Here is a 25,472-nt window from a genome sequence, read left to right as displayed (position 1 = left end):
GACCCAAATCACAGCCTGCCTGAAGCTATTTTATGGGTCCCACTAGTGAAAACATTTCAAGAGAGGAACTGAGAGGGTCCTGGATGGAAAATATGCACGGTGGAACTAATTAACAACAACAAAGACTAAACTTAACTATATTAAATTTGTCTGCATGTGATTAAATAATCAGAAGTGAGCATACATTTTAACATATGTGGAGCATAAAGGTCCCAGTGATAAATACATATTTGAAAGGAGTTATTTTATTTACTTAATAGTGGCCCATTTTAGTTGCTGGTTCTTTCTTTAAAACTTGAATAAATGAGTGGGTATTTATGAAACTACAGGACCTGTAGTTTCATAAATACTATAAGGGTGAATTACTGCTCCCAGTCTGCTACTCCATAAATCTAATATCCTGGTTCAAGTTCAGCCACACAAACAAACAACTAATACAGAACAAAGTCCACAGCCTGTTTATGGTCCCAACAGTTTAAAGAATAAAGAGACAGATTGACATTTGTGGCCAGCAGCAGCTGGACTAAACCCTAACCCATCAATTTAAGAAATTCTGATTTTGTTTTTTTCCAAACTTCTAATCTACAAAACGTGTTTTGGCACAACTGCATACAGATGATGAATGAACTGCTTGCGGAGTCTTTGTAAAGGCACAGTGTGTATGTGTGTGTGTGCGTGTGTGTGTGTCTGTGTCTGTGTCTGTGTGTGTGTGTGTGTGTGTGTGTGTGTGTGTGTGTGTGTGACACACAGACTTTTGGCTCAACGGATCAGAAGACAAACCATGGCTTAGCAAACAGAGAAAAGGCATCGTAGCCATGGACAGCACCCTGCTTGTGGACAGCATTCTGAGGACCCTCCTCAAGTCCTCAGGTTCATACTCGCTGTGACGCTGGAGGATGTTGACTCAGTTTTAACTCATCAGGAAGCTGCAACAGAGACAACAGGACTTCAACAAACCAATCGGAAATAAGGCATTTTTCTCAGCTAATCACAGGAGGTGAGACAAGTTGAACAGATAGAAATGAGTCCGTCTGTGTCTACCTGTATGGGTATCCGTGGTACTTTGCTCTGAAAATGGACAGCAGCCAGCTGAAGAAGAGCATCACCAGACCAATACCTGCTACACACATAACTGACACACACACAGACACACCAAGACAGACAGAGGTTTGGTTTATAGTATAACTGTGTGCTTGTCCACTCATATTCAGCAACTTCATCAGCAAATCAATAAAACCCCTTTTCATTTCAGCATCAGCAATAAACCACAGAAGTCGATACTAAACTTATTAGGGTGTTTTCAGACCTGCAGTTTGTTTGCTCCAAGGAAATAACAGCTGGGAACCACTGATCTAGAGTGTACAAGTATACACAAAAAGACTGAAGGAAACAGGAATAATCTGTGTGTGTGCGTGCGTGTCATACTTTTTCTCTTGCCGATGTCCATGTCAGAGGTAGCAGCCTCACACAGCAGCACCATCCCCATGGTAACAGCAGCATCTGACAGTTAGGGTCAAGGTTTAGACAACAAATGTACATGATGCATGACGTCATTTATTTAAAACCCCACTCCAGGTCTGACAGGTGGTGCTGTGGGGTGACGTCTGGGGGAACGGAGGTGGTCTGCTGAAACTGAGAGAATTAGTTTAGAATAAAAATACAGCAAAGCTGGAAGAGTGAAGGAAATCTAAAACAGGACTAGTTTTTATCTGTGTATTTTATAAAAGTTCATACGTAACACAATGTTTGGTTGAATATGTGCTAACTGTAACTGTGTGTGTGTGTGTGTGTGTGTGTGTGTGTGTGTGTGTGCGCGCGCGCACACAGCTGAAGGATACTGAAGAGCAGGACGATGTGCGTCTCGGCCACAAACTGAGCCTGACTGCTGCCGTGGATGTAACTCTGGAAACACAAACACAGTTTATCTTAATTTACTGATAGCTAGTTCACATATTATATCGTGAAATTGTTGCGTCTCAGTCTTACAACTTGGCCGGTGCTGGGGTTTTTGTGTGCATAAGGCGGCCCCCTGATGTGGTTCCACATCTGGCCTGAAGTCATGATCAGGACAAAGCACTGAAACACACAGAAGCACAAAAGATGAGGATATATTCATCAGAAACTTCATCACTTCCTCCACACTTTCTATATAATGGGCATGTTTCTACTATTAACAGATAAATTGATATCACAACATTATCACATTCAATGCATTTCTCTCTGTTTTCTCAGGAATCAGAGGTGCACATCTGTGTGTAATACAAAGCCAAATTCACAGTGGAGAAGCAGCTGGATATTCATTCTTTTTGAACAAAACACCTCAGTTTGATCTTCATTGTGTTCTATTAGATATTCATTACATGTATCTGTTAGGATGATGACGACTGATTGATTGATACTTTTGCCAAAACAAGTTTGAAATTTGTCCTGGTAGCTCTGTTTGCAGCATCACAGATAAACATAGCACAGCATACACTTAAACTGATCATTTTTTTTTAGGCAGCTGAAACACATTTTGCTGCTGACCCTGTCCACAGCAGTAATACACTGACTGTGATTAAGTTTTTCATATAACCCCACTTAAAATGATCTGATCCATCCATTTAAGTGGCTGAATATTTGTGTCATTTCAGTTTTTTTTAATAAATGTCCAAACATTTCTAAACTCAAAATGGTCAGTGCTGAGACATATTCACTTTAAAGCAGTCTAGCAGTCTGGTGGTGGGTGGATGTGTGTGTGTGTGTGTGTGTGTGTGATGTAGTTACCAGTGCAGAGAAGGCCCAGACGTTCTTGTTGAAGAGAAACTCCAGATTGTGTCTCCGTAGATATGCCAGGCCACCAATCACGGCCAGGAGGAAGCCCAGCAGGAGAGGCCCTGCGTAATTAGGAGGACGAATGACACGGATCTGAAAACCAGACGAACATAACAATCAGTGTCAGAGAGGAGGGGGGTCTGAGAGGAGATTGATTGCTTTATTTCTCAGATTTAAAGGTATGTTCTGCAGTTACCTGCACATCAGTCCTGTCTGCAACCCATCTGGCCAGCTGCTCAGCTGCAAAGCCTCTGACCTGCAGCTCGTAGGTATCAGACCTGCGAGGTTTCCCTTTGGATGGGAAGTGGAGGAAGGTCGGGGCAGAATTCATATTTAACTGCAACACAAACGCAGCCAAAACATTTATTACATGTTGCAATGATGGAATCCAGGTTGAGCCTCAGAGTTTTCAATAACAACAAACATGATAAATTAAAACGAAGCAAAAGTTGCTTATGTACACTTGTGATTCTGAGCCTTTAAAGCAGAGGGATGATAAAAATTTCACAAAAACCTCAAAGCACCGCTCATCCTTTCATTGTTCATCAGTTATCATCATCATCATCATCATCAGGTTCTACTGCCTGACTGTCACTGTGAACATCCCCGACCATTTTATGATACAATATTCAGGGTTCCTACACATTTTCCATAACAGAAAAAAGAAACCCCCAAAAAAACAACTTGGCATGTCGAGGCTTTAGGAGACTTGGATTACTTGGATTATTAGCTGCTGATCTGAAATCAGCTGCTCCAATGTTTGGTTGGACTCTCTGGACCCTCATGTACAGACAGCACAGTCTCCGAAAACAAAAAGCTTAAAGTCGAGTCTCTGAGAACAAGAGGAATGTCTCACCATCTGGAAGACGTCTGATCCTTCATCAAAATCCACAGATGCAAAGAAGACTTTGTTGGTAAAGGCAGAGGAGTAACGCCAGGAGTTAGCCAGCACCTGGAACTCCTCATCAGCTTGTCTGAAATGAGATTCATGATTGATTGTCAATTCAGAGATTAGAACTGAAGTAACGTGTTCCTGTTGCTCGTGCTTCTTACCTGCAGACCCCACACTGTCTCTGTGGCTGCAGAGCTGTAAACATGATCACCACCGAGTAGTTTCTGGGAGGAGCCTTGACAAAGCGACGGAATTTGTCTCCATTCATCCTGATGACTGAACGCTTGGAGGCCCACTCCATCATCTGAGTCACCTTCTCCGACAGCAGAGTCTGCACGGACGGAGACACGAAGACAGCTGATGGTGTTAGACGCAAAAACAGGAGGATGGAGAACAAAGTCCACACTGAAACTACAGGCTTCATACAAGATTTTTAGAGGAGGCTGCACAACACATCCAAGATATTTGTCCACATGACACAAAATGTTGATTGATGTCACAAAAATGATTATAACTCATTTTTGACGAAGTTTGAAGTTACTGTTTTTTCCTTTGTGGGGCTGTATAGTGATGTCGATTTAAATAATTATTTTAGAGAGCAAAAAAGTGGTGCCATGGTATGATTAACAAACGCCTTTATCACTCATGAAAGTCTCCTCTACAACATACAAAAGTCCTAAGAGATCCAAGTAGTGGATCTACGCATTGGTCAGATTTTATGTTGTAATTTGTGAGAGGTTCACGCCTTTTATCTCATCACATTACTGTATTAAAAAGACTGTTTTTGTAAGGATCATATTTAGGCAATTGTCAAATCTTCATACGAATCCTTCAGACTTTCTTTTCTCACACAGGAGACAAAAACTCTGTTGAGTTTGTGAATGTTGAGGCACACTGTTTTCACTGTGTTTAGTTGACGTTAGCTCTGACCGGTGAATGTGTCACAGAAACAAGTTGAAGTGGATCCACTCACACTGACTGGACTTATGACTCGTCTCAATACTACGTTACAGTCAGTACTGCGATTTAACGAACCTCACAGTGTCTATGAATGAACATCAAACTAGGTTCAGGTCATTTATTGAAAACTAGTAACTGCCACACAAAAGTACACGTTAGCCTTCTGCTGTTAGCTTAGCTTCTGAGACCGGGCGGACGACAGTCAACTTTAAAACACGTCTCATCGTCTCTTCGTGAACTTTGTCCGCTCGGCGTGATGAAGGTGTGTTACCTCTTTCTTCTTCTGTGCCTCAGCAGCCTCATTGTAGAGAAGAAAGAGGACAGACAGCGAAATGAAAAGTTTTCCAAACATTCTGCAACACCGCTGCTGCCGACCATACACACTACAGTCCTCTGTCAGCTTCCTATTGGTCACGTCTCAGCCAATCACAGAGAGCTGTCATTCCCGTTTCCTTCTTCTGTCATTTCTCTGGGTTACATTGGCGTTTTGCTGCCCTCTATTGTCTATTATAATTATTGTTCCTTTTGAAAGTAATATATATATATATATATATATATATATATATATATATATATATATATATATATATATATATATATATATATATATACATGTACATACATAAATTGTTTTTTAAAATTTATTTATTTATTTATTTTCTCTTTCTGAGAGGTTTTGCTATTTTTTTTGTGTACATTGTTTTTTGTTTCTCTAATTGTTAACTGTGTTCTTGTGTCTTATTTGTGCATACGATGTCACTGAATATTTCATACAATACTGTAATTTATGTTACACAGTGTGCATAGTGTCTTATCTCACTTTTCACCCCATCTTTCCTTAGCTCCATTTTACGTGCAAAGGCTTGAAGGTCAACTTTGTAACGTTCAGCTCTGTAGCTGTCGTCTGTACTTCTCCATAAAACAGTCTCTGAGTGAAGACAACAAGTTTCTCACTGGAAATAATTTGCATTTAACTAGTTACATTTAATTTACAAAAAATAAATAAAATGAAAACATATATAAATAAATGTAACCGTAATCCAGTACAGTTACTGGGGAAAAAAAATTATTAAATTACAGTTCTTAATCAAAATGTCAGTGATTAAAAAGGGGTTATATCCAGATATTCTTTTCAGGTCCCCTTGCAGAAATCTGCACTCTTCTGAATGACCTCCGCTCGTTTAAAGGGACAGTTCACCCCAAAGTTAAAAATAAGTATATTTTCCCCTGGCCTGTAGTGCCATTAGCCAAGTTTTGAAGATATTGGCCATAGAGATATCTGCCTTCTCCCTAATATAATGGATTAAATGTCACTTGCTTTGAGCACCACAAGCAGAGTGCTACTTCAGTTCCATTACATTAGAGAGACTTTAAGATGAACTCTTCCTTTAAGTGAGACGTGTCTGCTGGCCCATCGACAAAACACCCATAATCAAGTACTGATCTTATCAAAGCCCTGTACATATCTATCTATTTATGCCTGTTTATGTATTCCCCAGCTGTACACTGTAAAACTGAATGATCAGATTAATTAATTGTAAGTAGGGAGAATTGGTTTAGAAATTCTAATAACTTAAAAATGATGAGTTCCAGTAGAATTCCCTTTTTTGTATTTATTAAACAAAACTTTTTGGTTGATATGAAATATCATATACTTAACTGAACACGATCTAATGAGTTTTTACACTAGTTCTGTACTCTAAAAAATGTTTAGAAAACTTGTTTTAAATCACACTCAAACTCTTAAGTTTTGAAATAAACTTAACAAACATTTGCCCACTTATCTTTTGTTGAGATCATTTACTTTTTTCTTTTTCTTTTTTTTTTGATAAACTTGAATCTTTGAGTTTTAGAAATCCCTTCCCAGAAATCTGTATTTCAAAAAATGTTCAAATTGAGCTGTGGACCTGATTTTACTCAACAGTTTAGTTTAGAGTAGTTTAGTTTATTTGATTTATAAAAGGACAGTGTGCAAAGACATTGATCTTTTACAAGAAATGAAAACATGGTAGCACCAGATTTAGCGAGATGCTAAGTTCCATCTGTAGTCCTACAGTGGGTTTTCAAAAACTCAAACACTCAAGTTTATCTAAAACAGAAAAATAAACCATCTCAACCAAAGATATTTAGTCAGTTTAACTTTTCTAAAACCCAAGAGTTTGAGTTTGAGTCAAAACTAAAAAAAAAACTATTAAAGTAAGTAGCCTTGAAATTTTGAGTTTTCTAAACTTTTTCAGTGTGTGATAAATGAAAGTTGTTGCATTTAGTGAAATTATTTGAGTTAGCTTAATCGGTTATTTTAATTTAATTGTAATGAAAGAGTACATGTAAAACTAACTATATTTAAGCTCCGATCGTGTCCAACCTTTGAGTTAATCAACTTTAAAAAGTGTTTAAATTACTAATTACAGTTAGCCTAACAGTTTGTTTGTAATTTTGTGTCTTCCATGTTCATATCTGGTATTTATTTCCTTTTTTCCAGTCATGCTGACGCTGCACACTCCGGGACAGTAGGAGGCGCCGTGCGGCCTTCATGTCGGTTTGCACCGAGCCTCCAAACACAAAGAAGAAGAAGACGACAGAGAAGAAAAAGTGCTAAAGCGGAGCTGGAGTGTTTCGCCCGAGCTCTGCTGTAACACAGGATGGCTGAAGAGAAGCGACACCAGCGCGGCTCTGACAGAAGCTCAGCGGTATGTTAGCTCCACGGCTACAGGCCGTGTTGAGGCTGATACGGCTCCAGTCGGCGTGCTCTCTCTACTGTTTACTGTGTGCTTCTGTCTTTGTGTACACTGTTAGCCGCGGCTATGCTAACTGTAAGCTAGCTTTGACAAAGAGCAGGTAGAACTTTACAGCATGGGGACGTTCAGCGAGTCTGACAGCTGTGGACTAACGGCACGTCTTTAACGTTAACGTTAGTCCGTTGTCACCGTGCAGATAAAGCTGTGTGTCTACTGTTCGTCAGCTGGATAACACACATGAAGAAGGGGCGCTGTGTTGGTGATTGTGCTCAAAGCTTCACACATACACTGACATGCGTTTACCTACCTAACCTACCTAACCGTGCCATCGGTGAGCTGTTCCCTTTTGGACTGTAAAATGTGCACACACTGGCATTTAAGCTAAATCCACATGTGTGTCTGAAAATAATGAGAATTGGTGTTAAAGTTACCTGACGGCACAAAACTTTACTGAGTAGTTCACTGGTGTGTTGACGGAAGTCTCGCCTACATTTAAGTAACTGCTGTTAGTCACATTCTTTGTTTTTGTAAGTCATCCTTACTCACTGACGAGGGCGAGGTTCCATTTAAACTGTGTCGGTACTGGTGCAGTAACATGCACTTAAAGGCGACATTTTCCTAAACAAATATGTAGCATCTGACCCAGTGTCAGTGTGAGGTGGTGTCTGTCTGCAGAGACACGGGAATGACGACATGGGAATGACTCAACAATCAACTATTTTTTTTCTGATGCGTTTACGAACGGCTCAGAAAAATCCCTACTACTTCTGAGCCAAACGTCTGAAACCCCTTCTTATTTAATGAGATCTTAAAGGGATGGTTCACCCCAAAAGTTAAAGTTCAGTCATTAGCTCCTCTGTCTCGCACCGACTGAAGGTTAGGTTTCTGTTTTTTAGTCCACAAAACACTGCTGGACTTAAACAGGAAAACAATGTTGCAAAATCTCTCAAACGATGGAAGTGAATGGTGACCAGTTTTCAAATGTAAAAAAAAAACAACAGAAAATAAACATAAAATGCCTCCATACTGCTCGGCTGGTGTGATCAAAGTCTCCCAAAACATGGATATGTCAAGTTGACTTGAAATATGTCATTTACATCATGTTTATAGTTTAAATTTTTACTGTAGATCCTTAGCTTAGAGCCACATTCACATGCACATGCACACTGTTGGAACTGAGTGTGTGTGGTGTGTCTGGTGTGCAAACAGCATGTCAGGGCTTTAGGAGTCTTAGATTCTGCCAGACAAGCAGTATAGAGGCATTTTAGTCTGTTTTTTCCCCCCATTTGTTTATTACATTTAAAAACTGGTCACCATTCACTTCTATTGTTGGGGAGGTGCTGCAGCGCTGTTTTCCTGTGAAACTCCAGCAGTGTTTTGTGGACTAAAAAACTAAACCTGACCTTCAAGTGTAATTGGAGAAAAAAGGTAAACCTAGCCTTCAATCAGTATGAGATTGAGTAGATAATGACTTTTGATTTTTTTTGTTTTTTGGTGAACTGTCCCTTTAACAGTTGCACTAGAAGCATGTCTAAATATAACACAATAGATGATCAATGACATTATTAGGGTTTTGAATGTAGCCTATACAGTGATGTATTACTGCATTTCCATGAAGTTGTTGGACTCACAACCGATACGAGTTATCAAAGTTGTTGCAAGAGAGGCTGAGATATCCTGACTGATATCCTGAAGACACCGGACTCTAAAAGTCCCATGATTAGTGCTTAAAATTAAGGATGTCTTTGGGACTAAAGCAGCTGGGACACAATGATACAGTGTCTGCTAACATGGCTGCATGCTGTCAGAAGTGACAAGGGCACTAGCTACATGCAAAACTAGAGAAAAATCAGTCAGGAAGGATAAAGAGAGAGAAATGGTCTTTGGCCACCACCACCTGCAAATTCCTTTTCTGGAGGTTGTCTTGCTGTTGCCTCTCCTGTCCACCTGTTGTGGGTATTATTTGCACCAAAGAAGGTGAAATTGATTTAGAATCGCTCACGCCTCGTAACTGGACAGATAGATGTCCTAGAAGTTTAATTTACTTGGTGTTCTACTATTATGGTTAAGTTTTCCCTCAGTGTTTTTTGAGCAGTGTATATACCAAAAAGAAACAGGATTACACTTTTTGCAGTGCAGTTTGAAAATCCACTACAGAATGAAGCAAACAACAACTTCAGTTCAGGACAGTGGTTGTTCAGACTGGGACAGTTGAAAGTGGAGTTTCCATAGACCCCTGATGTAAACCCACATATTTCAAAATCTGTACCAGTTTGTATTTATTTAGGCTCTCTGTTATAAAATTGTAGTATCCAAGCCCAAACTGAGAGAACCTTGATAAAATCAGTATGACATAGCCAGACATTTAAAGGGGGTTCAGATTCAGCTGATGAGATTGCTACGGTAACTAGAGGCGGCAATTTCTGAAGAAATTGTGGTGTGAATGCTGAATGTTGAAAAACTGATGCTGACCTGCATTGCTGGCTGTAAGAGTTGAAGAATACCAATAATGTATGAAAGATGTGCAATATTTTAAGGTTTGTTGAAAAGCAGACACTGAACTGAGTTGCTGGTATTAATGTGCATGGTCTTCCCTTACTCCCATTAACTTGTCCTCCTTTGTACTGTGTTTGTCCAGAACTGAGGTTCATGCTCTGGAAATAGTTTCCAGGCTGCAGGAGGGAGGAAGCGTGTGCATAGAGGCCTGAGCAGGGATGGGTCCTCGAAGGAAGGCCTCTAAACTCCAGCCTGTAGGGGGCAGTGGTGGAGAGGAACTGGTCCTGAGACCCAGTGAGCCCAAAGACTACATCAATGAGCTGTCTCATGAAGTCCTCTGTCATATATTCAGGTACAATGACCTGCAGCTATACCATCCTGCTGTGTACTTTACAGTATATTCTGGGGCTGGGTGGGATTCTACAATATCCATGGTTTTATTTGTTTTAAAAACTTAAAATTATGATTACTATGTGAAAGATGTTTGAAAAAAACGATTAAAAGTTTGAACATTGTTTGGTTTTGTAGGTACCTTCCCATGAAGGACATCATGTGTATGGAGTGTCTGTCCAGAAAGCTTCGAGAAGCTGTAACTCTGTACCTGAGAGTGGTCAAGGTGGTGGATCTGTGTGCTGGTCGCTGGTGGGAGTACATGCCCTCAGGTAAGAGCTCACAGCACAAACTCTGCATCCCTGACAAAGAACGTGACTGAAAGTATGTCCAGTGATGAAGTCTAACTGCTTGTTTTAACGAAATGACAGTAGGAAGTTCTATCATGTGATTTGTCTGTCATGAAAGATGGACAGTGACTCTGCTGTACTGACGTCAGTGGGGAGATAAATCCATAGATATCGGAACATTAGGTGCTGTGTTTGTGATTTGACATGTGTCATGTTGGAGTGGTCAAGATACAGTGCACATTTGTTTACCATGCTTTGTATGGGTGTGTCACCAGGGTGCAAAATATTTTTTTTGTGTACTGGTTAAATGGCAAGTGACTGTTCAGATTCTACCAGCCAGTCAGGTGGCTGTTTTTTGACTGGTGACAGAAGCAAATCTACCAGCCACTTATTTACATATTTTACAAGCTTTTGGCTGGAGGCTGGTGCTCATATTGTGCCCTGCGTGTCACCATTCATATCTATATGATTATATAAGCATAAACCGTGTTGTGTCTTCTGGTTTAGGTTTCACAGACAGCAGCTTTCTGCTCCTCTTGAAGAAGATGCCTGACCTGGAGCAGCTGTATGGCCTCCACCCTCGATACCTGGAGAGAAGACGAGTCAGAGGCTACGAGGCTTTCAGTATACCTGGAGTCCTGGAGGCACTACAAGCCTGCCCCAATCTGCTGGTCAGTATGTAGGCAGAGAGGTGCACTGATACATCACACAGAGCTGAGAGGATGCAAGTTTTCAATCTAACCAACAAATGAATCTACTGACTGGCCCCTCTTCTTTGGTTGCTGGTGTTTTAATCAGCGAAATGAGCCTCTGTCTCTGTGTACTTTGTGACACACAGCAGCCAGTCCTTGCCCCACAGGCTTGTGATAATTTTTTTTAGTCTGCAGAGGGTCAGTTTTTGCTCTAGTGAGAGGCTGAAGGAAGCATTGTAGATCCTCATGAGTTAGTTGTTCCTTTCAGTCACCAACATTGTTGCGTTCTTATTGAGGTAGTCTGCTTCTAGAGAGGAGTGTAAACCCTAAACAGGATGAAGATCAGAAATATTCAAAGGGCCTTTTAACTTCCATTGTAAAGATAAACTGTGCTTTTTAAAGAGTATGGCCCAATCCCAGTGTCCCTCCTCACGCTGTACACCTGAACCCTCCTGGATTTATCCGACACCTCCTGGAAGTGCTCGACTGTGAGAAATGGACAGCACTTTGAGACATGTCACCTTACCTTGTGGTTTTGGGACTTTTTATTTTGTGTTTTTCACTGCCCACACAACCAAGGCATTTAAAGGGATAGTTCACCCCCAAAAAAACTTTGGAACACAGAATAATGAAATGAAGATATTCAGCAGTGCTTCTGAGCTGAGCTTCTGGGGCTCCTGTGCTGACCTATGTAATGTCACAACACTATGAACTGTGGGTAATTTTCAAAGTGTGCAGAAATGCAGACTTTGGAAAGTGTGCATACAGGGCTCAAAAAGTCTGTCATGGACTTACATGATTTGACAGAGGGACAGGTCTTGCAGACTTATCGGGAATGTGTTTCAAAGTCTGCGAGTCGATCAGTGTGGACATTGGGATTGGGCCCAAACCTTTTGGCTTAGACCATCTGTCATACTCTGCACAGGATAATACAGTATATTATGTACTAACTACTTAGAAGTTATTTCCAAAGCTTTAAAGTGCATGTCAGACATCCTCAGTGGATGGTGATGAGAGGTGAGCTAGTGATATCACAACTCAGCAAACTCTATCTACCGAGGAAAACTAACGAAATAGGGTTGAATAAACAAAGCTCGTAATTGACCTTGATGAAGATTGTTAAGGTGATTTGATCTGATTTCAGGGTGTGGAGACGTCTCATCTGGAGCTGGTGGAAGCCATATGGAACTACATGCCTCAGGTTCACATCCTGGGAAAGTTCCGCAACCGGAACGGGGCTTTTCCCATTCCTGCTGAGAACAAACTGACTATCCCTATAACTGCCAAGATCCAGACCCTGCATCTAGTGGGTAAGGAGGACAAGACGACACACTGACACTTCCTGCTGCTGCCTCAACATTTTAAGCTGAAATAGCTGAAATACAACGTAATGTAAACTAGTAAGAAATACCAGCCCCTTCCACACTGCCTATTTAAGGCAGGAATGTTGTATCTTTGGTGTGGCTTTATGCCGGCAATACTTTGATGACTTTAAAAACACAAAGGTGGCATTGAGGTGAGCCTTCATTGCAGTAATATTGTGTGATTTATGTGTTTATAACTCAGCCTCATCGCTGTTAGTTCATGACCTCTGTGATGAACACCCGGGTCAGAGAAGTTCCCCTGTTGGCTCAGAAGGGGCCACGCTGCTTTAGTTTTAATAAGACTGTTTGTGTATGAGTGTACGTCACATGCTGTGTGTTTGTTGTAGGTGTGAATGTCCCAGAGATTCCCTGTGTGTCCATGCTGCGCCACCTGTACCTGAAGTGGGTCCGTCTCACCAAACCACAGCCATTCAAGGACTTTCTGTGTGTGAGCCTGAGAACCTTCGTCATGCGGAACTGTGCAGGGCCGACCAACTCCCTCAAGTATGTCCCTCTGGTTACTGGTTTAGCATCAGCCCGGAACCTGGAGCAGCTGGAGCTGGTGAGGGTGCCCTTCCTGGGAGGGCTGATCCAGCATGTGGTGGAGGACAGCTGGAGGTCAGGTGAGAAGAGCATGGGTTCATAAACCTGAGGGATGTGTGTTTTAATGAAGTGATTCAGTGCCTTGTTATCAGGACTGAAAAAAAAAACAAACTAGTTAGTAGGATTCGTTGTTGGTTTGGTTTGGTCTTGGTATTTCTTTCTAGTTCTACTCCACTACAAATATACTTTTTATTCCTCTACATTTTTCTGACAGCTTTAGTTACTTTTGAAATGACAGTTTTTCATACCCTTCCAGTCCAGTGCAAACCATGTTCTTTATCTTTTACCTTATTTCTCATGCAGATTACCATGTAATTGGCATCTGTAGTTAGTTACATAAATATAAAGTGATGAAACCGACAGCCTCGCTATTTACAGAATTTTATTTTAATGTTCAAATATACAGCATGACTGTTTCAAACACATTTAAATGCCTGGACTGTGTATAATTCAACAGCCCAGTACTGTATATACATGTAGCTTACTGTAGTTTCGCTGCTGCATCTCATTGGCTCGTTTCTGGAGACTAAGTTTATTCTTCCCAAAACAGAATACATAATAGTAAAACACTGACAGACACAATGACAACTTTTAATGTTTACAGTGTATTTTGCTAATAGTATGTAATACTTTTACTAAAGTAACATTTTGCATGCAGGACCTTTACTCATATTGGAATATTTTTACAATGTATATGCTGTGTGTGTGTCTCCAGGAGGATTTCGGAACCTGCACACCATTGTGTTCGGAGCCTGTAAGAACGCTCTGGAAGTGGACTTGGGCTACCTCATCATCACGGCTGCTCGCAGGTGCTTCTTTAAACTGGCGCTGGTCCATAGACAGCTCATGATTTTAAAGCAAAACGCAAATGCTTTATGTGTTGTTCATGTTGGTGAAACTTGCAAAGCAATCTGTAACAAAGTCTCAACATTGAAAGTAAGAAGTTCGGTAATACTTATATTTATATACAGCTCCTCATACGGAGCGTGCTCTGTCAACATTACAAATATCTGTGGGCACCACAGTATAATCAGTACACAACATGATGTCAGAATAATTATCACAGCAGTATCTTGCTGTCCATATATTAGAACTTTTATTTAAATGCACATTGTGGGGTTCTTGTTAACATTTAATAGAAAACATGACATGTTGTAAAGTATTGGCTATGGCTTAATATGAAGTAGCATAAAACCATCGATTTAATGACATGATTTCTGTGTTTTTTTAACAGGCTTCATGAGCTGCGCATCCAGCCTTCACTGACAAAAGATGGAGTCTTCTCAGCTCTCAAAATGGCTGAACTAGAGTTTCCTCAGTTTGAGACACTTCATCTGGGATACGTGGACGAGTTCCTGCTGCAATGTTAGTCCCCTCTCTAAAGTATCATGTTCTCAGAGAATGTTGGGTACTTTCTCTCACCTCAGAAATAAGTGATTCTTACGGGTTCTCCTGACCATTTTTTGGCATTTTGCCTTTTGGTCACAGTACAGACGCAGACAGGAAATGATGATCAGGACACTCCTGCCGCAACTGATAGAGTTGAGATAAATTGCCGCAACTTTTAAAAATCTAAAGTTCACTGTAAGAAAGTCTAATTCTGGTTTAGTTTAGTTTACAGGTGTGTGTAAAAGCATAATGTCTTATCTGTGTTTGTGTGTCTAAATTCAGGTAAGATGAGTCATTCGGAGCTGGTGAAGTACGGTCTGGCTGACGTCATTGAGAACCCAGGCATCATCACCGATATCGGCATAAAGGTGGTGAACGAGGTGTTCACTAACATCAAATACCTCCTCATCTACAACTGTCCTCACCTGCACAACCCTCACCACTGGATCACAGGTAACACACCCTCCTGACTCACTGTCTGCACCGAGTCCTCAGCGCTGTTTGCCAAACCTCAGTCACGCATTAATGTCCACGGGCCTAATATTTAACAGATCCTAACTGATCCTGTTAGATTTAAACAGTCATTGAAGTTACCTGACTTTTGGATTAAGTGCAGTACTGTAGAAGCAGAGTGTACGCATGTTGTGAACCTGCCACTCTGCCTTTGTCACTGGTGCACTTGCTTTCTGCTGCCTCCAGATAGCAATGTGGCAGGATTGCACCTGACCACACCTCATTTTAAGATGAACACACCCATGAATGCACAGATAGGCGCAAGCACATTTGCTTCTCACACAATTTGGGCACTGGCTGAGAAATTGACAGCTGTGTTGGTCAGACAATAGCAATGACAGCTGCGCCGTGCTGCGCGCTGCTTTGTGCCAGGTGGATGATTGAACCCCCAAATGTCTGTGTATACAACAAAGAAACCGCTGTAAGCTGAGTAGAACCTTCGTCTTGCTGCTGTCTCTCATCTGCGCCTCTGAAAGACGAAGTCATGTGGTGCACTGTGTGTAGCTGTTACGTTTCTGTCCTCAGATCAGTCCAGATGGAGCCGTCTTGTTGATCTCACCCTGGTTCGCTGTCATGCCATCAAACTGGAATCCTTCTCCCAGTTCATAGAGTTACTGCCCAGTCTGGAGTTTATCTGTCTGGACCAGATGTTCAGAGAACCACCCAAGGTATACACTATGTCCATAAACACACACACACACACACACACACACACACACACACACACACACACACAGGGACTTTTCACACATATTTATATTTATGCAGCTCATGGATCATATCTCACACATGCTTACAGTGTTTTCTGGAATATATCTGTGTTGAGCATGAATCCCACGTCTACCCTTCAGCCTTTATCTCTGAACTATAAATGATCAACTGTTTCCCTCTCAACTATTATAATAATAATCACCAGATCATAGACAAGCAGAGTGTTTTTAATCTGCTTCATGAACAAATATTATTTCTTTCAGACTATTAAACATGAATTCATTACAGATGTTCTAAGAATTGATGTGTAATTGTGCTTGGTGACCTTGCAGTCTGTTATAACTCAAGCATTATTTATAATAACTGTTGCACTTTTACGTTGCCATGATATCTGTCCCTGCCAGCTGCTGATTGTAGCTATATTTAGAGTATGGGCCCTGATTAGGGGGACAATTGACTAACATCCTCCCAGGGATCAATAAAGTATTTCTGATTCTGAATAACAGGGAAGAAAATGGAGGAACCTTGGTAGATCCCAGGGTGGACTAATTCACAGTCCCTGTCAGTGTCGGGGTATAACACAGCATATCATCTGCATTGTCTTTTAAATGATCATTTATAACTTGGCTTTGATTGAGGTTTTAATGTCACATTTTTAATGATTCCCTTCAGATTCTCTGCTTTGAATAAAACTGTCTAACATGTTTTTCCCATAGATATAAAACCATAATGATAATTATAAGTACTTATGTTCTACGGGTTCAGAATCTATGACTATACAAATATATGTAATTTTAAATGTTTATCACCAGTGTGTGTTTCCTGTTACTGAATCACAGTAAAAAGCAAAAATATGTGACTAAAGTAGGAAGTAAACTATAACTCCAGATGTTAATACATTACTCATTTTGGGGTTGGGAATTTGTTCATCTTACTGTTGTTGACAGTTTACGAGATTGCAACTTTAAAATGCGCCAACCCCAGTTAAGTTTTCCATATCCTGACCTGAGTGCTGCCATCACATTTGTTCAACCTGACAAACTCACAGGTGTACAGCTGCTGTAGGTTTGCTGGTGTTGCAGACACGGCAGTGAGCTGCTGTGATCAGAGATGCTGCACCAGCTGTCCTCAGTGCCCACACCACAGCTTCCATTGATTACATACACGCTTCTGCAGCTCTTCATCTAAACACTCCAGCTGTGTGTGCCTCTTTTTTCGTTCTCTGTCATTTACTAAAACCAACCTGCCAAACTGCTCTTTTTTTTTTAATTCCTGTTGCAAGAAATATGTTGTTAGTAAGATGTTGGGTCAGTCCTAGCTCTCTGAGCCATTCACCTTTGTTGGGATACATTAAAAACTGTTGTAAAAATTATTTTAAAGTGCAACACTCAGCATTTGCAGTGCAGTCTTGCAATATTTCAAAACAAAATTCTGACAGAAAGGGTAGAAACCTTGCACATGTTAGCTCCTGTGTCATTTTCAACATGTCTGCCTTCACAGCGCGGCCTACCGCTACCTTTACATCAGAATGCATTTATTGTGAAGCACATGCATGATACTTAATGAGTGGTTATGAGCAGTTTTAGTGCTGTCACTGAATCACCAGCCCACCGTAACTGCATGTATACAGAAACACTAGATTTTATAATAAACAGCAAAGACGAAGAAATCCTATTGTGGCTGATACCTGATCTGTGTAACAAAGTGTTGATGCATTGTGTGTTTGTGTGTCAGGGCTGTGCCAGGGTGGGCCTGAGTGCAGGAACTGGCATCGGCGTGTCCTCTGCACTGGTCAGCAACCAGAACTCCAACAACGACAACGACAACAACAACAACCACCATCACCACCACCACAACAATGAAGCCAACCTGCCTCCTGCTCCTCCACCTGTCAACAACAACAACAACAACATCAACAACAACCAAAGGCGACAGCAGCAGCAGCAGCAGCAGCAGCAGCAGCACAATGGCAAGTTCCTCCTGCAGTTTCAGTCAGTCATCAAAACCCAGCAGCTCATTGCCATCAAGGACTGTGGCTTTTAAATTTATCATTTTTTATTATTCATTTCACACTTAACTTATTGCCAACAATCTTAAATATTCCTTAGAAACACAGCAAGAGCGAAAAGAAGCAGTCAGACTCAAGAACTCTGAATCATGGCAGTTTAAATTTGACCTGTAACTGTGGTGACATCAACTAGCAGAGGTCACTCAGACTGCAGATCTCCATCAGACAACCTGAAAAGAGCATTCAGTGTATTGTAGTGTGTTGGTGTAACTATTTCTTTATAAGCATTTACTCTCGAGCCTGAATTGTTGAGTTATAGCTAAAATCACATGACTTGTGACCTTTAACCACCAAAATCTAATCAAGTCATCTTGGAGCCCATAGTGGTCATTTGTGCTGAGTTTAAAGGAAATCCTGCAAGGTGTTCTTGAGATAACATGCACAGAAATGAAATTACCCGAAATCATAATGCCTCTGGCCACAGCTGTCGCCGGCGCGGAGCCAGAAAAAAGGTTGTTTTTTTAAGGTTTTTAAAAAATTGTGGATCACAGAGATCCTTCAGCATACAGTCATGAATGTGCACAAAAAAATAGGCTCCTCAGTCCACTATTAGCAATTAGAGATGAGCTGTGGATAAGCTCCAGGTCTGTTGGTGACATAGGTAAGTAGATAAAGATGTGAAAGCAGAATATTCAGCAGATCGCTGTCAAACAACAATTTTTAGACAACTGATTGGGCCTGGAAACCTAACCTCTATGAATCTAATTCAAGAAGTTTTGTTTGTTTTCACAGCACCGGTGGAGGTAAACGGGATGGAGGATGAGGAAGAGGAGGAGGAGGAGGAGGAGGTGATGCTGGAGGAGGATAATATGGAGGCGGAGCCTCAGATAGAGCTGAAAGGAGCAGATGAGGAGGTGCGAGTGGAGCAAGCTGATGCATCTCCAGGACCCAGTCGTCCAGCTGCAACAACACAACCTCCTGATGAGGAGCAAGCAGGTTTGGAGCTGCTCTGTTGTCCTGGTTAGCAGAGGAACAGTTTTCCTCACACTCTTACTCCGCATATTAGAAATCTGTTCTTACTTTTGATGTTCCCCCACCTCCAGGTCCCAGTGGTTTAGTCCAGCAGTGCAGACCAGCTGGTGTCGCTGTTCCCAAGCCCCCCCTGGTCATCTCCGACTCGGACAGTGAGGAAGAGGAGGGTCTTGTTTCAAGGCTAATGCCAGCTTCCTGTTTACAACGACCAGCTTCCTGCACAGAAGGTGTTAACTCAGCACACAACCAGAGATGTTTAACTACCATTCTCTCCTTCCAATACTGATTCCATACCTGAACTTTGTGTATCAGTAGATACTGAGTACTGAACATCTTAGAGTTCCTAACCCTAACCCTTCTACTCAGAAAAGAGTGTATTTTGTTTTCCACTCAACCCTAAAAAAATCAGTCCAATCCAGCAAAAGACAGACAACTCAAAAAGTCCACTATAGGATTTACTGCAGATCACACACACAGACACACAGCTACACATGAAAACAGCAGAAAAGGTTAAAAAACACACATAAATGTTAAGAGCTTGGTTTATCAACTTGGAGTGATTAGAGTGTTCCAGCAGTGTCACATGAATGTGTGTGTGTGTTTGCAGGTAAAGGAAAGACTCCTCTACGGCGGAGCAACAACGTGGCGGTATCTGTGGCGTCCTCAACGGATCAGAAGGCTCAGGTGTCGGAGAGCAGCTGTGAGAAGAGCTGTCAGGTGACCAGTGAACAGATCAAGGCAGACATGAAGGCTGCGGCTGAGAACAGCAAGAGGAGCAGCAGTAAAGGAATCGCCACTGAGGCCGGGGAGACCAGTGCACGGCCCGGGACTGACAGTGGGACAGCACGGGGCGCTGTGGGTGCTGGGAGCGCTGGGAGTGCTGGGATAGCAGGCAGGACTGGAGTGAAGCCAGTGACCGGGTCAGTGGGAAGGGGTGGACCAGGGGGACCCACATCCAGGCAGGCGTGTGGATGTGGGAGGGTGGTGGCGGGAACCTCCCACAGAGGAACAACAACTACTGACAGAGCTACAGGAACTGGCAGGACTAGTGACGGCACAGTGGGCCCCTCTGGAGCGCAGACGGGGGAGGCGGGGGTGAGAAAGAGCTCTGGTCCTGCTGGTGTGGACAGTCTGGACCCCACAGATGCTCCCAGGAGAGCAGCACTGCAGGCTGGACCGGGAGAGAGACAGTCTGTCTCTGCTGGCTCAGGTCCACAGCAGGGTCAGGCCACAGACAAAGACTTTGTTCCCAGACGACCTTTGACCCGATCGTGTACCCGTATGTCTTCTGTATCCCTGGTACCTGAGACAGGTAAGACTGAAGTTCCGCACACAGAGCACGTCTCCACTAAGCATCACTTCAGACGCTGGTTGTGTTTAGCTGCACCTCTGCTTTCATGTTAGTGTGCAGCAGGTTCAGTGAAGCACTAATTCTGTGTCAGTTAGTGGAGGGGGGCGGGGTGCACATTATCAATGAACCTGCAGATTATTCTTTCATTCTCTTGGGCTGCACAGTTAATCGCAATATTATAGAAACTGAAGTATGGCCAAGTGCAATATCCAAACTGCAGAACCAAATGGCAATTTTTTGAAAAAGAGGAAAAAAAGAAGTGCACAGCACAGGCTTTCATCACATGGTTATATGATATTATGCAGCCGTATTTTTTTGACTTCAGGTAGCTCTCTTTTTTTTTTTTTAATCTTACATGTCTTTATATCCCTGATTATCCCCGAATGGCAGCCAATTGGCTGTCTGTGTAGTCGACCGGACTGGTCTGTCACTAATCTCTGGTTCTGCTGCGTTGGTTGTAATTTCTTTTCTTTTTTTTAAATATTCATTCTGAGCCTGACATTTTTATAGATGTGCAATGTTAAATCAGTGGAATATGCTTTTAAATTGCCTACAGCTGTTTAAATAGTTTACTTCCGCTGGGCCTGTTTGTTGTCTGGCAGTTTAATGTGAACACTGTTTGAGTGTTGCTTACTTTTGTATCGTTCAAGGAGACGTTTTTACAATTTCTGTTTTGTAGATCTTTCAAGAGCCAGGCCTCGAGTAGCAGTGAGGAGGAAACGAATGGCTGACAAATCAACCAGCACCTCTGACCCGGTCACTGAGGACGACCATGTACAGGTACACACACACACACACACACACACACACACACACACACACACACACACACACACACACACACACACACACACACACACACACACACAATCCAATTTGTAAACATTTGTCTTCACTGTGACATTATAGTCTTAAAGTCACTGTCTATCTGTGTTCAAACTGTGAAACCAATTCACTGTCATTCAGGTCTGAGGGTGGAGGTGAACACTTCCTGTATGCACCATACGTAGTCTATAATAAAAGTTCACATTGTAAAATATTCTGAAGGCTTTCCTCCCCTGGGGGGAGCCAGAGTGTTGCAGGAGGGGCTCAGAGGAACTTTTTTTCCTCATGTTTTGTTTCTCAATAATGAAACAAACCCAACGTATGTAGACATGTCTTCGGTTCCTCTGCTGCTTTTCTGTTGTGGACTTTACTTCAGCAACACCAACATGATGTGAGCTTCACTGAGCCAGGATGTGAGGAGCAGATAACACTGACTGTGACAGTGTGTATCCTCTGTAAGTGTTGGTGACTAAGCTGCTTTTTGCTTGTGCAGGTTTTGTCTCTGAAGAGTAAGAACCTGGTGGGCATCACACTGACCAACTGTGGAATCACTGACCTGGTCCTCAAAGACTGTCCCAAGATGATGTTCATTCATGGTAAATAACACACGGACATTAATAACTTACACTGATGTTTTTATCACTTTTATTTTTTGATCACTTTGACTAAATATCTACTTTTAATCTTCAATGAAAACCTTGTACTGGAGGATATGTTGTAATGGCACCATTTTTAATCTGATTATCCGATAGAATGGCACCCTCTTTTTAGAGTGTTGTACAGTATAAGTTACTGAATTAACCTTTCATAAGGGGACCTAATATGTCGTAAACTTCTGTAAATATGACTAAATGCAGTCTCCACACTGTCTGCCATGTTGAATATCCAGTGTAAACCTTGCAGCTGCCTCAGTACTGACAGCTTGGTTTAGGTCAGACGTATCAGTATCCAGCTGCAGTAACCTGTGATGATATAAGTGAGTCAAACAACTTCATGTTGAGCTTTAAAACACAACTACCAGCTGTTTATATTCAGTCACAAACTGCGCCGTGTCTTTGCGTCATCCCTCTCTGCAGCCACCAGATGTCGAGTGTTGAAGCAGCTGCGGGTAGAAAGCGCTCCCATAGTGAACAGGTTTGATTACGCTCAGTGCAAGAAGCTGGACATGGAACAGGTCCTGGATCAGATACTGAGAATGCCTCCTGAGAGGAACCGCATCATCTACATGCGACCTATGCACCAGGTTGGTAATCTGCGTTGTCTTCTCTTTTTCCTTAAAAACTGAATCCGAGTCATGAATGTATTTATAGAGTTGAGCGTAGTCGTGCTGCTCAGTCTTGCTGCCTGTTTGTCTCAGTGGCCACCTGCAGTATTACAACAGATTAACTCAGAAGTTGTGTTAAGTTACTGCTGATGAAAACCCAACATCTCCTGGTTTTGCTGCTTCACAATTAAAGTAATGGAGGAATTTCTATTGTGACAATTTGTTGTAAATTGAAAACGTTTTATAGCGACTATGATCAGTAAAAAAGATGCACCATCAAGTGCGTAAAACAGATCTGACAAACACTGCTGTCAGCATTTGAATGAATTAAACTTAAATTCAGATATGTTTTTTTTGCACCACAGGAGAAACAAAACTAAAATCCTACACTGATATATTTTTTTATAATTTTAGACCTGGATGATTTTGGTTTTTCAACCAGTCTTAGCTGCTTTTAGTTGGTAAATCAGTTTTATGTAGTTAATACATATGTAGTGTAGGTATAGTAAGCTTTCAGTAATGTTAAAGTTATATTATATTTGAACCTGATTGTCTCTTGTCTCAGTGTCTTTGCCCTCACTGAACACTCATGTCTTCATTTCTCTCTCTCTCCTCTCATCAGATTGACTCAGTAGCGTTGGAGCGTCAGCTCTTCCAGGGGCCCTATCCCTATCACATCGCTATAGTGCACGAGTTCAGCAACCCACCAAATATACGCAATAAGGTTCGCATTCGCAGCTGGATGGACACCATAGCCAACATCAGCCAGTGAGTAACATCTCTGTCTCTCTAACACACATCACATGTTTTCACTGTCCATCTGAAAACAAAAGGACATGGAAGATGCTTGCACATTCAAACACTAAAGAGAACAAAATCAAACAGGCTCGTGGAGCTTCCTGTGTTAAGATCCCCTCCTCCCAAAACTGTGTCTTTGTATGTTTATGTCCCTAAAATGTCTGCTTAGATACAAGTCAGTGTAGTCAAGGTCAAACTTTGTCACCAGAAGGGTGTTTTCACATTCCTCTACTGAAGGAGGAGATGTCTGTGCACTTCCTTGAAATGTGAGATTCAAATATGGCCCATATTCAAAAGCCAGTTGCTGTAGTGGTGGACAAAGAAACCAGAAACCTCCGGCACAGAGCGAACAGTTAGTACAGAGTTAGCATTATCTCTCAGTTACATTTCACTAACAAACAAATTAAAGACACTCACTGTTCTGATGCGTCTGACTGAGAGGAAACATGGAGAGATTCAGCCATACATGATTGAGCTTAATGCTAATGCTAATGCTAGCCATCTTGATGCACACTGCTCTCTCACCGGTGGATAAGCCATGAGGTCGGATGCAGAATCTCTCAATGGGGGAGAAAAAGTAAATGTGCTTCCAGGAGTTTTTAAAACTTTTTAATTTATATGGCATAACGTAAATTGTGTCTGGAGTGAAACTTAAAACAGTTATCAGCAGAATATTAATGAGTGAGTTAACAGTATCGCTCTAATTTTATCTAATGAAATGCAAGTGAAACATTTTGTCATGTCTTTGTTTTTCTCTCAGAGAGTTGATCAAGTATGAGTTCTTCCCAGAGGCCACCAGGACAGAAGAGGATGTGAAGAAGTATCCCAGATACCCCTGGGGCAGGGATATCTATACACTGGAGGGTAATACACTCACACATGCATTAACCCACACAGATTCCTAGTTTACCCCTGAAGGTAGACAGGCACCAACCTTTTTTTTTGCTTTGTACCCAGTAACACATTTAGATGATGTATAGTGCATTCTGTTGCTGATTTTAGTTAAAAGTGACCCGTCTTCTCTGATGTTCTTGTGCAGGAGTGGTGGATGGTGCTCCCTACAGCATGATAACAGACTTCCCCTGGCTCAGGACTCTGAGAGCAGCTGATCCCAACAGCTACGCCCGCTATGACTTTGAGGATGATGAAAGCAGTGAGTGCAGTCAATACAGCCATTTGTCCTATCAGCATCTGCTTTTTCCCTAAATGTGCACAGCTCTTAGTATCTACCTGTCATTACAATTGTTCCTGTACATAGAGGGATGGGAGTGTTTGAAATGTTTTCCTCTGTGTTGTGTCAGCCACCATCTACGCCCCGCGGCGGAAAGGCCAGCTGTCAGCTGACATCTGCATGGAGACCATCGGGGAGGAGATCTCAGAGCGCCGACAGAACAAAAGAGGAGTGTTTCAGAGGGTGGTGGTCGTCTTCCTCCATCACTGTGATACACCTGGAGAACCTGTGGATGATGACTACATCTAGACACCACAAATCACCCCGCCGCATGAGGAGGGATCCCAGCAGACGGCGGTCCTGCTGCAGCAGTGCCTCGGCTCCTGACTGTGAAACACACAGAGAGGTTTATAGTCCTGTATGCTGTGGAAATGTGCAGGTCACAGACGTGTTCTTACACACTGACACACACACACACACACGATGATTCAGAGACCTGCCTAGCTTCATGAAGGAAGGAAAAACTACAATCCAGTGGAACTGGGGGGCGCCGCCAAAGATGATTTGGACTGTGGAAGTGGCCAAAACTCAACATGTCGAAGGCACTTTGCAAAAACTCTTCCAAAGAATGTACACACGTGATTTGGTTCATTAGGACCAGATTGGAGGCTCAGTTAGTTTTCACTCTTTTTCAGTTTCATGGGAAAATAAGTGGATCATCTAAGGTGTGTTTGGAACATTTGGATGATGCACATGACACATTGATTTTCTTTTTATTTGAACAAAGAGTAAAGATGTGAGTAAAAGAAAAAAATTGGGTCATATATATATATGTATATATATATATATATAATTTCCACCACCGATTATGGCTCAATTGTAGATTCAGCCTGATGTACATTTTCATTAGAGAAATGAAAATATTGGCTTTTAACCTGAGATAGTTTGGAATAAAGGCCTGTCTCTACTATAGGCCTGTTTCAAATAAAGGCCTGTCTCTAATATAGGCCTGTTCCAAATAGAGGCCTGGCTCTATGTGCCGTTGAGGCCACGACCGACAGCGTAACCCCGGTTGTCTGAGCAGCTTGTGTTTTCAGCTGCTTTTCTCGTCCATCATGCTAGCTCCGAGGACACAGCAGAGAAACATCTGTGTTCTCACCCCATTTTTCCA

At 41.9% G+C, this 25,472-nt stretch overlaps 2 protein-coding genes across 2 annotated transcripts; one reads left to right on the top strand and one right to left on the bottom strand.

Annotated features, from left to right (window-relative positions):
- Window positions 1-442: 442 nt before the first annotated feature.
- magt1 (magnesium transporter 1) lies at window positions 443-5,083 on the bottom strand. Its single transcript, XM_084718564.1, has 10 exons — window positions 4,938-5,083; window positions 3,868-4,037; window positions 3,671-3,788; window positions 3,011-3,151; window positions 2,767-2,907; window positions 1,987-2,076; window positions 1,839-1,902; window positions 1,426-1,500; window positions 1,042-1,132; window positions 443-926 (listed from the first exon to the last, which is right to left on the bottom strand). The coding sequence occupies exons 1-10, from the start codon at window positions 5,016-5,018 to the stop codon at window positions 911-913; spliced, it is 987 nt and encodes a 328-aa protein (XP_084574690.1). The 5' UTR covers window positions 5,019-5,083; the 3' UTR covers window positions 443-910.
- A 2,128-nt stretch (window positions 5,084-7,211) lies between these two features.
- Window positions 7,212-24,669, top strand: fbxo38 (F-box protein 38). Its single transcript, XM_084718563.1, has 21 exons — window positions 7,212-7,356; window positions 10,043-10,252; window positions 10,429-10,562; window positions 11,088-11,251; window positions 12,417-12,582; window positions 12,984-13,259; window positions 13,955-14,048; window positions 14,474-14,604; window positions 14,911-15,081; window positions 15,667-15,809; window positions 17,587-17,821; window positions 18,653-18,856; window positions 18,964-19,119; window positions 19,500-20,204; window positions 20,923-21,023; window positions 21,562-21,664; window positions 22,145-22,311; window positions 22,955-23,100; window positions 23,891-23,994; window positions 24,170-24,283; window positions 24,432-24,669. Exons 2-21 carry the CDS (start codon window positions 10,119-10,121, stop codon window positions 24,608-24,610), a joined length of 3,627 nt encoding a protein of 1,208 aa, XP_084574689.1. The 5' UTR covers window positions 7,212-7,356; window positions 10,043-10,118; the 3' UTR covers window positions 24,611-24,669.
- Window positions 24,670-25,472: the final 803 nt, after the last annotated feature.

This window comes from Lutjanus erythropterus, chromosome 5 (genome assembly GCF_056507025.1).
Source record: "Lutjanus erythropterus isolate fLutEry1 chromosome 5, fLutEry1.hap2, whole genome shotgun sequence".
NCBI lineage: Eukaryota > Metazoa > Chordata > Actinopteri > Lutjaniformes > Lutjanidae > Lutjanus > Lutjanus erythropterus.
Note: the sequence above shows the minus strand (reverse complement) of the source record. Positions and strands in the feature narration are given on the sequence as shown.

Excerpts from the sequence above, each read along its gene's own strand:
- magt1 (XM_084718564.1), bottom strand. The coding sequence starts at position 5,018 with ATGTTTGGAAAACTTTTCATTTCGCTGTCTGTCCTCTTTCTTCTCTAC. Across the intron at positions 2,077-2,766 it reads TCTGGGCCTTCTCTGCACTG|TGCTTTGTCCTGATCATGAC; the intron begins GTAACTACATCA and ends TGTGTGTTTCAG. Across the intron at positions 1,501-1,838 it reads GCACATCGTCCTGCTCTTCA|ATGCTGCTGTTACCATGGGG; the intron begins GTATCCTTCAGC and ends CCTAACTGTCAG.
- fbxo38 (XM_084718563.1), top strand. The coding sequence starts at position 10,119 with ATGGGTCCTCGAAGGAAGGCCTCTAAACTCCAGCCTGTAGGGGGCAGT. Across the intron at positions 13,260-13,954 it reads GGAGGACAGCTGGAGGTCAG|GAGGATTTCGGAACCTGCAC; the intron begins GTGAGAAGAGCA and ends GTGTGTCTCCAG. Across the intron at positions 17,822-18,652 it reads GCAGCAGCAGCAGCACAATG|CACCGGTGGAGGTAAACGGG; the intron begins GCAAGTTCCTCC and ends TTGTTTTCACAG.